The 12,233-nt window shown below is 33.1% G+C and overlaps 1 protein-coding gene across 2 annotated transcripts in view; it reads right to left on the bottom strand.

Annotated features, from left to right (window-relative positions):
• The window catches only part of LOC144979902 (uncharacterized), a 27,890-nt gene extending 15,909 nt beyond the window's left edge, over positions 1-11,981 (bottom strand). The window contains exons 1-2 of one of the 2 annotated variants that reach the window (XM_078927166.1): positions 11,822-11,981; positions 1,333-2,850 (exon numbers count right to left, since the gene is read on the bottom strand). In XM_078927166.1, the coding sequence (XP_078783292.1) occupies positions 1,424-2,850; positions 11,822-11,846 (1,452 nt within the window). In that variant the 5' untranslated portion in view covers positions 11,847-11,981 and the 3' untranslated portion in view covers positions 1,333-1,423. Of the gene's footprint in view, positions 1-1,332; positions 2,851-11,821 lie in introns of those variants that run through there. The other variant, XM_078927165.1, reaches the window with a different exon arrangement.
• Positions 11,982-12,233: the final 252 nt, after the last annotated feature.

Here is a 12,233-nt window from a genome sequence, read left to right as displayed (position 1 = left end):
ACGTTTATTTTAGGCAATTGCCAATGTAACTCATACAAGAATATATTTTTTTCAAACTCAAAAAGTAAAAATCAATAATAAACCCAAAGGGAAACAACGAAAATAATAATGATAATAACAGTAATAAAAATAATAATAATAAAAATAATAATAATAATAATAATAATAATAATTTAAAAATAATAATAATGAATAAAAATAATAATAATAATATAATAATAATAATAATAATATAATAATAATATAAAATAATATAATAAAAAATAATAAAAATGACTAAATAATAATAATAATAATAAAAATAATATAAAAAATAATTTAAAAATAATAATAATAATTTAAAAATAATAATAATAATAATTTTAAAAATAATAATAGAAAAATGTCAATTGGAATCAATTGAATAAATGCTTTTATTCAAGACCCTGGTCGTTGTCTCTTTGTGATACTAAGACAGACCTGCCAACTAATACAAAAATTCCGTAGAATTACGAATTTTCGAATCCATGCTGATAACTTTATAAAGATTGTAATCCAATAAAACCTGTTGATAACGAATTTCTAGTGCCAGAACTAGCCTATAGATAGTATGCGCTTGGCTAAGAAGCTCATAACATTGCCATCCGGAAGTATAACGGACCAACACACAAAACGGTGTGTATCCATGAACGTTTATAGTCAGGTTAATACAGTTCAGTGAGCATTACTCATAAACGCGGATGGCAAAAAACAATAACAAAGACCTGAGTGACGTCATCTTCGAACTATCTATAAAGGAGTTAAAAGTATAATTTCAATTATCATGAACAGGTTGGTGAATTTTAAAGACAGTTATAATGTCTACTATTTTATTTTCCCTGAAAACTACGAATATTTCATGTTACAAGTAGACAGGTCTGTACTAAGTTTCTAGAAGATGTGGACTGTAAACAGCTATGAACAAAAATGAGTACAACAGCTTCGAAAAAAAAAAAAAAAAGAACAAAATATGTATCAAACATGTAAGGTTTTGAAATCAAAATCCTTTTAACAATAACCTATCAATAATAGACGATATAAATAAAACGAGTTTTTGTATCGCGCAATATCCACTAAACGTGCTCAACTCAACCCGCCTTTTGGTCACAGATCATACTCAATCTCTCATAATGTGTAAAGTTGGGGGGTCCTTGTAAAAGACTATTTCCTCAAATTTTCTCACTATACCTGGATGCTAAATAATAATCTGGCCACTAGACGTATTCTCGAAAATAACTGTAATCACGACTTACAGGTTAAGTGTCACTGCTAGCTTGAGATCCATTGTAATACCCTTTGAGCATAGTATTTCATGGATATTGCAATATATAACAGCTCACATTTTGCTGTTTTTTTTTTTTTGTTGTTTTTTTTTTGTTTACCATCTTTGCCTCATTTACGAATGTTATCGTCGATGTCCATCTGTTAATGGCAAGTAATGCGGCCATTTGACGTCGTTGTCCATCATAACACTTCTATTATATTGTCCCATACAGCCAAAATGGTGAGTGGTTTGAACCATCGAACACTTTGGTGTCATATTTTCAAATACGAGCCCACCGCTACTACCCGGGCAAGATGCCATGTCATAAGTAATATATGTGAAATATTTCGCGGGCGTTGATAAACCAAAGAATTTATTTCTTATGTAACGACGAAGTGATGATGCTTCAGAATCGATACTCTTTATAAATATTTCCATCGATACCGATATAGTATTTGCATCAGCGGGATTGTGAAGGAGTGTGAAGCATTTTCCATTTTCTGTAACAAGGTCTATGCCCGGAGGAAGCCGCCACCAACTGTTATTGAAATCATAGAAAAGTGACTCAAATCGACTTTTCAGTTCACATTCTACAGCAATGTTCGAATGATGACACAGAGTGACGTCACAAAGTAACCTAATGGTCTTGGTTTCATCAGACTCGACGTAGCCTATGACAGGTTTGTCATCCATGAGCTGGTCATTTATCTGTTTTACAATGTCCGTCATATCTTGACAACCCGAGAATCGAATTTTTCTACCTTTTTTTAATTTGATAGAAGCAGTACATGTCTGTGCAATACACCTCACGTGATTAAACTCTCCAATCGAAATCCTTTTACATGCCCCATGTGGATGGGATATCAAAATTCCAGTTGGATTATTTAAGCACCCCAAATTTCTGTACGGAATACAGAGTTCTTGAAGTTTTTCTGCCAAGCAAGCGTCGTGGGTAACACATAACACACAACATCTGTCTGTTACCAATTTGTTAAACTCGTCTTCAAGAATGTCTACCCCATAGAGAAAAGCAACCTTTTCACCTCTAGGTTCAACATCATAAAAGAACTCAAAAACTGCCCACTGGGCTTCACATTTGTCGAAAACAATATGGGCTGCTGTCACGACTTCAAAATAATAGGAACATTCTACCAGTTTTGGAGTTTGACCCTTAGGCATTTTACAATCAAGGCACGGACATGATTTACTTATATCAACAACAGAGCTCGACGAGCTCACCTTGTCCAAGAAACCTGTCCCACATCTCATCCACATGTTGCTCCCTCTGTAATCTTTAAATGGGTACGGTGTTTTGGAGTAGAGATATGTATCAGGGCGACTTTCACTAGTGTAAGATGTCAATACCCTCACTGTCCTGTCAATATAATTTAAGAAAAACGCCTTTGTGTCAACAGAGTGGTCTCCGAAACTCTCAGAAAACTGTGAATTCATGAACTCTTCAACAATCAGGAATTTCTCATGCCCAGGATTCAGTGTACATTCTTGGAAACTCCGATGAGCTGCCCCACCGTGATCATCACCGGGGAAAATGGCACAGTGATGCATACCTGGTAATAAATTATTTTTAATATGAAAAAAAAACATGTGCCAGATTCTTGGACCACAAGTCACACATCAAGAACAGAAATTTGACACCCCGCACGTTCCTAGTGTTATGTCGAAAAGATTGAGATGGAGAATATTGAGTTTAAACGTAGACATATCAGAACAGTGGCGTTGTAACGTGTACTGTAAGAGAGTAAGCCTATGCAAAAGGTTATCTAAGAAATTTGGTGCAAAACTGTCAATTATATATATCAGCAAATGGGTTTAGTGAGTACATAGTGCAGGCATATCAGTTAAGCTTGGTCAGTGCATGACACGTGTGGGCAGTTTTATGTCCAAGCTATTTGAGACGCATGACACGTGTGCGCAGTTTTATGTCCAGGTTACTTGAGACCGTTTGTGTCAAAGTTACTGGACAGGTTATCATGTTGAGTACTATTTAATCAATCATTCTTAAATTGGTTTAGGGATAGGTTATCGTGTTGAAACATGTGAAACGGGCATTTATCAAAATAATGTTATATCATAAAAGGCGGGGTTTAACATCAATATGTAGGAATTGACGTTTCAGGTTTGAATATGATTGGGTCTTACTATTAGGGGTTGGATTATAGACTGACAGGGAACTGTCGAAACTACAAGGGGGCGTGGAAACAATGGAACTGTGGGTAAAATTTTGATAGGGATAAAAGAGGATGTTTCGAGGAAAACGGGATCATTATTATTCTGATTCTACCTTATGATTCTGATTCAACTTGACCATGAGCTGCACACTTTAAACCTTTTGTGCTCACCATCATTTATTTGCTTTTTCGGACTTAGAAATATTTCACGTATATTGAAAATGGTTACTTAGGCAAAATTGACTTTACATGTGGACTGATTTTACGGATTTGGAATTTATGAAACTGATTGAATTATGACCATGCTATTTGATTTGGATTTGGAATTTATCATGATTTGGATTTTGAATTTATCACAAACAAATAAACTGTAAGAAATGAAACTTGGAATCTGGACTTTTATTTGAATGTTTTGGTGTTGTGCATTCAATTATCATCACCGGCCCTTGAACTCTTTCGTCATTATTAACATCTACAACACAACGCAAAGGATAATACTACCATCTATGAAAAACACCACTATGCGATCACAAGCCATTACATATGTGTGCAACTACGCAACATTATGTATCTTATTTGGTGTCGTGACTCAGGATTCTTATATATCTTTATTTGGAGCCCTGATACCATGATGTAAAGATGTTATCATTCAGAACCATGGATACACAAGAAATGTATATTGTTGCGGTGTTAACATCTATTAAAGTTTTTGTGAGACTCGAATTTTGAAGTGAAAAATTGTGAACAGATAGGAAAATATTTTTATTTGGAAAAGAAAATGAATGTCAATTCTGAAGGTGAAGTAATATAATTGTTTTGTAATGAAATGTTGAAAAAAAAAATTATTGAAATTATAGATGATTCCTAAAATTCTGATAAAAGACGGAATTTTAAAAAATTAAACGAAATAATATTGAAATTAAGAACCATAGATGGAATAAGAAAATATATTAAAAACTAAAAGCAATTTTTTATAGAACGGCAAAATAATAAATAATAATAATAATAATAATAATAATAATAATAATAATAATAATAATAATAATAATAATAATAATATCATATTGATGCTATAATATGTATTTTAAATATTTAAAAAGAGGAGAGGGAGAGATGAAGAAAAATTGCAGTATTTAAATGAATATTTTAGTCCGTTTTATTTTTCAAAATAAATGAAAATTCGTTTACTTACAATCAGACGCTTAGGAACAAATCTTCGAATATTATTTGGTACCGTTAATGACAATGTTTTGTTAAGCTCAGTAACAAAGTCATGTCGATTTTTATTTCAATTTTTGTCTGTTACTGTTGGAATAACATAGACAGTTGGTCATTCTTTAATGTTGTTACGTTTTTATTTTCTGTCAAAATGACTCAAGACGACGATGGCAATAACAACACGTAAATTATAAGTTTTGATAATTGAAAAATGTCTTATGGTATTTATTGTCATATTACAACATCATTGATTATATTTTTCTCCCGTCGGTAGGGATGAATTGGTAGGTTGATATTGACTCTTTGAGATTCATGGGTTCATGGCAAAGAGCAAAGTTTTATATCTGTTTGTTTTCTTGGTAATAAATGTGTGGTTAACGCAGCCAAGTAATCGACAACAGAGCTAATTTTATATTTGTAATGAGATATGGCGTTATAATAGATTACATAAGACATTTGGATTTTATCACCGGAAATTAAGTTGAAATGATTTATGCGGAATATGAGTCAATCGTTGTTTTGTTTAGTTTTGTTTTGAAACGCGTTTCATCGTGATTTTTAAAAGGAGACATATTCTCATAATAACGGAATAACGGACTTTTGGTTTAAAGTCGGAGAACAAATAAAATGACGGAGTATTAATTATTATGAAAGACTGATGTCTTGTAATCGGAGTTAAAATGTTATTACGGAAGAATAACAAAATATTGAAAATGCATTATCATGTCATGTGAGCTGATAATATTTGTGACACAAGTGGTTAACTTGTTAAGAATCAGCGAATTATAAGTAACCCATATGGTAAAATGCTGTAAATGCATAGTGGGTAAATGAGCGCAGTGATGTAAGACGCGGTAATTAAAGTGTACACGGTTTAAATTACGAGACGCAGGAATGAGGCGTTCGGGAATATTTTATTTTGCGTTTGATTATAGCGCATGGTTTAACATTATGAAAGAATACAGAATGCGGATAATTTTTATAAATACGAGGCGCGTGGTTAAAGCGCACACATTTATCAATGCTATATTAAGAGGCGCGAGATCACATCGCAATGAGTTATATGAATATTATTATAAGCCGAGGGCAAAGGTGTGAGACATTGAATTTTTATTGACCAGAGTGTATATTGTTTCTGCGAATATTTTGATTATCATATTTTTCTCCTATCAATTTGCTGTTGTAATTGTAATCAATATTAACTGCGTGGTTTGAATTTAACATTTATATCATAAAATTTGTAACTGAGTTGAAGAAGAAGTTATGTTCAATTGTCAAATCTTAAGTGTGTAATCATTCAGCAATAAATTGAAATGGTAGGAAGTGCTACGATAACACCAATAATAATGATAAAATAAACAAGATCATAATTCATTAAATTAGGGATTTTCTAAGAGGAATAATTCGAGTTAATCAAAGGCAGAAGTAGTGTTTACACTAAAACATTATACAGTCATCACGAAAGAGGACACGTGAAAACATCAGTCATAACGGAACGCTGATGACAACGACAGAGGCAACTCAAACACAACCACAACATAGGTCGGAAATGTCCTAATCCCTTTGGTCTATCCACGAATACATTAAAATGGAGTAAAAATCTCGACTACGCCATTGATACGTCCAGAATCAACACAATCTACAGACTACAAACTACACAGCAACCTCAATTACAACGTACCTTTCAACTTATACAAACTTGACAGAATTCATGAAATAATATCTGTATCAACACAGATTTCTTCCATGAACCATTTTATATTTACATTCTTTATTGAACAATTGGATTACTTGTATTTACTTCTACGACAACAATACCCAACGATGTACGATGTCAATAATTACATAAACGTTCAAGATACGATTGTTTTTACAAAAATGATGTCCAATTGTGAACAATACTACATCCTTCGTATGCAGTGGTGAGCGTATTCAAATTTAAACTTATGTCAATATACAAGTGTGCAGCACCCATATCTACAACTTATAAACATTGAATATTATAATAAAGCCTGTCTTAGTATCATTGTAAAAGATAAAGGCTATATATGTATATAAGACAATGCAGGAAAAAGTATCGCAAAACGCCACATGAGCGATTTCCTTGGATTCATTATCGTATGATATTCAACAACCTGCGTTCAAATAACGAAAATATTGTTGACCTTATTCGACCCTACTACATACACTACTAGACTACGTTATTGTTACATCATCTACCTGGTGTGTGGACTCACATCACCCACCGGAACTCTGCAAGATTACATCATCTACCTGGTGTTTGGACTCGCGTCACCCACCGGTACTCTACAGATTACATCATCTACCTGGTGTGTACTCACATGCCACCTCATCAAAACTCGATCAACAAACACAGACAATTACAACACACGACCTCTGTCGACTACTACACACGAACTCTTTGTCAACACATGGCTGAGTTCACAACTTTCTTTTGATTTGCTGGATAAGTCAAACTTCTCGCACACAGTTAATCTTGAATTTTTTACAATTTCATCTACAATGAGACTCAACGTATACACGAGACAACCACAAATATCTACGAGGAGAATCGACCCAGATGCCGGAGATGAATGGATTACAGCGACGTCACAAGACCAAGAAACAACCCAACAGGTTAAGCATACGGTTGCTACCTGTAGAGTCTTTTTTCGTCCCAAATTCAAAAGACTCGAACAAATACAACACACTAATTGCAAAAGTTGGTCACTTTAGTAACAGCCCACAATCACATACTGTGTTAGATTTTACTTATTTAGTTATTTACACTGTACTAAATATGAATAAGTCGGACAGACTAATGACTGATTATTTACTAAACACTAAATATGTGATGTGAACAAGTCGGACAGACTAATGTCTGATTATTTATTAAACACTAAATATTTGAATGTGAAGACATTATGGTGATAATTCGAAGACATTTACAGAGGAAAAAGTTTTTAATTAATTAACAATAAATAAAGTGAATTTATGACACTTGGGCTATTCAGTGACCACAACACACACAACAATGCAACACGTAGACTAGATACAATCACCTCAACTCTTATAGTTGATATATTTTTTTTCATGACATGAAAACTCATTCTAAATGGAGACAATGACTTAATTAACAATTACTGACAATTTTTACAGGATGACCATTCTCAAAACGAACGGATTACTGAGAAATGTGACCTCTGATGGATGACCACAAAGAACAATTTGATTTCAATGTAGTTGTAAACTACACCGTCGTGACTTAAAAAGCTTAAAAACTGAAACATCAACAATGAACAATGAATGATAATAACTTCAACTTGAATTTTAAAAGGATGATACTGTTATTATTATGATTTATTTTTAAATATTTTTTTTTATTACTAATTGAAATATAATTCTTCGTATTTGAATCTAGATGTCTATGAAATATTATTTGTACCACATATTATAAGTTGGAATTAATGTAATAATGTTGTTTCAATGGAATCATACAATATAAGGGAATATACAAGGTATTGGTTTTGAGATGACAGTAAATGAGTAGACATACATGGAAGCTGAGATTATCACCCATGTCGTATAGAGTTGAATTTGAGATTGAATAAGATAACGTGAGTATATCACAAATGGAAATTGAACCATCCTTTTTCACGCAATAATATGTATGTGTGATGGGATATGACGAGAATTAAACACTTTTATTGCTATGAAGATGGAATTTAAGGTGAAAAGATACTTTTTCTTTGAATTTTTAAATAAATGATATCTTACTGTCGATGTTGTAATACTTTAAAAAAGTTTAATCGATAAATATAAATGTTTTAATCAATTTTGGTGTTGGTAAATCTAAATTTTAATCTCTTTTTGATAGATTTGATGTTGTAATTTGAAAGAAAAAAGAATCTATAATCGATATATATCTATTTAGATGTTGTAATCAAATTTGATGTTTGTGAATTTAATACTTTAAAACCTATAATCGATATATATCTATCTAGATGTTGTAATCAAAATTGATGTTTGTGAATTTAATACTTTAAAACCTATAATCGATATATATGAATGTTGTAATCAACTTTGGTGTTTTTGAATTTAAAGTTTAAAGTTGTTAAATGTTTAACTGGTATAAGTATTTGTCATTTTAAAAAATATAGACTATTTCTTACATTTGTTTATTGCATTTTAGTTCGACATTAGATATATATTTAATCTCTTACTGTTATTTTTTTAATTGAAATTGTTTTAAGTCAATTTAAATTCTAAGAAAGGGGCGTATGTAAGAGAGTAAGCCTATGCAAAAGGTTATCTAAGAAATTTGGTGCAAAACTGTCAATTATATATATCAGCAAATGGGTTTAGTGAGTACATAGTGCAGGCATATCAGTTAAGCTTGGTCAGTGCATGACACGTGTGGGCAGTTTTATGTCCAAGCTATTTGAGACGCATGACACGTGTGCGCAGTTTTATGTCCAGGTTACTTGAGACCGTTTGTGTCAAAGTTACTGGACAGGTTATCATGTTGAGTACTATTTAATCAATCATTCTTAAATTGGTTTAGGGATAGGTTATCGTGTTGAAACATGTGAAACGGGCATTTATCAAAATAATGTTATATCATAAAAGGCGGGGTTTAACATCAATATGTAGGAATTGACGTTTCAGGTTTGAATATGATTGGGTCTTACTATTAGGGGTTGGATTATAGACTGACAGGGAACTGTCGAAACTACAAGGGGCGTGGAAACAATGGAACTGTGGGTAAAATTTTGATAGGGATAAAAGAGGATGTTTCGAGGAAAACGGGATCATTATTATTCTGATTCTACCTTATGATTCTGATTCAACTTGACCATGAGCTGCACACTTTAAACCTTTTGTGCTCACCATCATTTATTTGCTTTTTCGGACTTAGAAATATTTCACGTATATTGAAAATGGTTACTTAGGCAAAATTGACTTTACATGTGGACTGATTTTACGGATTTGGAATTTATGAAACTGATTGAATTATGACCATGCTATTTGATTTGGATTTGGAATTTATCATGATTTGGATTTTGAATTTATCACAAACAAATAAACTGTAAGAAATGAAACTTGGAATCTGGACTTTTATTTGAATGTTTTGGTGTTGTGCATTCAATTATCATCACCGGCCCTTGAACTCTTTCGTCATTATTAACATCTACAACACAACGCAAAGGATAATACTACCATCTATGAAAAACACCACTATGCGATCACAAGCCATTACATATGTGTGCAACTACGCAACAGTACGACTGTTTATAGTTTGAGAGACAAATCACACGTTTCTCAAGTAAGTCGTTCATTTCAACTCGTATGTGTATAAAATATAATATTCAGTTTAAAATTCGGCTCCACTCATCAGCTTCACTTCACCCCGACTTAGTACCTTTTTGCAGCGATGGGTTACACGTATATATATATATATATATATATATATATATATATATATATATATATATATATATATATATATATATATATATTGTATTTATTTGCGATCAAAAAGAAAGTGTACACATTTAAAATCGTCGTTACTTTTTTATCCGTTGACGTAGGCTAATGATTTCCACTGAGTTGTTTACCATTAGCTTTTCTGTGTACCGAAATTCGATGTTTTTGTTTTTGACCTGAAATTCACTCACCACGTCGCGCACGTGCTAAAATGAGCTTTTAGCCCATTACTATGGACAAGAAGTTTGTAGATTATTATTTTTTTTGCCATTCGTGTCTTGTTGAAACATTTTCAAAGCTGGAAAACACAATGCAAAATACCATCCATTAATCTACGCGATGTCACGACTTAGTTAAGAACAACATTCACGTGCCATTGGTCATCTTCAAGCTGGACAGTCTGTGACCAATGTCGCAAGAATGCTTAATATGACAAGGAGAACTGCATATTCGTTAGTCCCTTACCGTTTGTGTCACTTCAAATCGATCCATTAACGAATATACAATTCTCCTTGTGATATTAAGCATTCTTGCAACATTGGTATATATTATGTAGTCTTTTGGTATGTTGTATAAATAGATTTATAACAACAACGGAAGTTCGTCGTGCGTATTTTTGCACTCAAAACTGACGATCCCAAAGTCAAAATTAAAGTATCTAATATTAGTTTTATTGCTAAAATGGTGTCAAAGCGAAAAGTCACAATTTTCTTCAATTTTTTTTTTGTATAGAGCAATATCCAATAAATGTACTCAAAGCGCTTTACAAGGAGTCACTAGCCAACAGCAACACATAACATGCAGGATGGAACATGATGCCTGTTTGGCGATAATACAATGTTTGCCGACAGAGATAAGGCTGTTAATTTTACGCATGAGTACGGTGAGAGAATGTGAGTAAAAAGCCTTTTCCAAGGACTCAGCGCCGCTCAGATCGGGGCTCGTACCCTGCACCTTCCGGTCCGAAGGCGAGAGTTATACTACTAGACCACATAGCCGCACAATAACGACCGCGTTCCCACGTGAGCGATGTAGTATCATTGTATCAAAATGGAAGGGGGGGGGGGAAGCAATGCTTAATTTGCATCTTATCATATCTTAACTCACATTCTCTCATCGTACTCAAGTGTAAAAATGAGTACCTGGCCGTTGTCTTTGTCGGAATTTTTTTTTTTTTTTTTTGTAATATCGCCTAACAGTAACAGTCACGATGTCTCATCTTACATATTATAATATGTTGCTGTTGGCGAGGGAGCCCTTGTAAAGCGTTATCATCACGTTAACCCTCTCCTTACCAATCATTTTCCGCATTTTCCCAAAATGGCATGCTTACCCAGCAGACAAATGGATTTTTTGTAACTCAAACAATCTCTCTACAAAAAAACTTTATGTTCTTATTAATTAAACAAAGATTGTTATTCAAAGTTTGTAATGTACAAAATAAATCTGAATAAGAAAAATGTAACAAATGTGACGATTTTGCTGCAGGTGGTAAGGAGAGGGTTGAGTGGATATTGCTCTGTATAACAATAGTTTAAGGTACTGAGACGATTGGTCAGATATTTCAATTGTTGGTTTAAAAAAAAAACAACAAAAAAACAAAACAAATCAATTATAATGAAAATAGAGAAATAAATCGGATTACCTTCTTGGCAAGATAGAGCAGACATTTTGAATCTCTCTGACACTAGATGAATATCAAAATATCTTCAACATGGCGATCCATGAAGTAACAGGTGATTGATTTGGAAGCCCGGTATTATGTATGGCTGTACATATTATAAAAGCAATTTAGAATCTGAAGTCAAGTCCTATCGAGCCGCAACAAACACAATAACATGTGACGTATAGCAATGCCCGAGAACACACATTCTATGGTATAGCTGACACATTACGCTATTAATAAATACGGGAGAGTCCATATAGTTATAAATATCTTTCCATGTCACCATGAATCGGCACACACCTGGTGTCGAGTGTCGACATTTTGGCTGGAATTGAGAGCCCCTTCATGCGTGAAAAATGTAAAAGCCGTTGTTCGTTGTTAACTACGACCT

The sequence above is a fragment of the Berghia stephanieae genome, chromosome 9 (genome assembly GCF_034508935.2).
Source record: "Berghia stephanieae isolate SIO BIC M18660-M18661 chromosome 9, UCSD_Bste_1.3, whole genome shotgun sequence".
NCBI lineage: Eukaryota > Metazoa > Mollusca > Gastropoda > Nudibranchia > Aeolidiidae > Berghia > Berghia stephanieae.
This window is presented reverse-complemented; position numbering and strand designations above follow the sequence as displayed.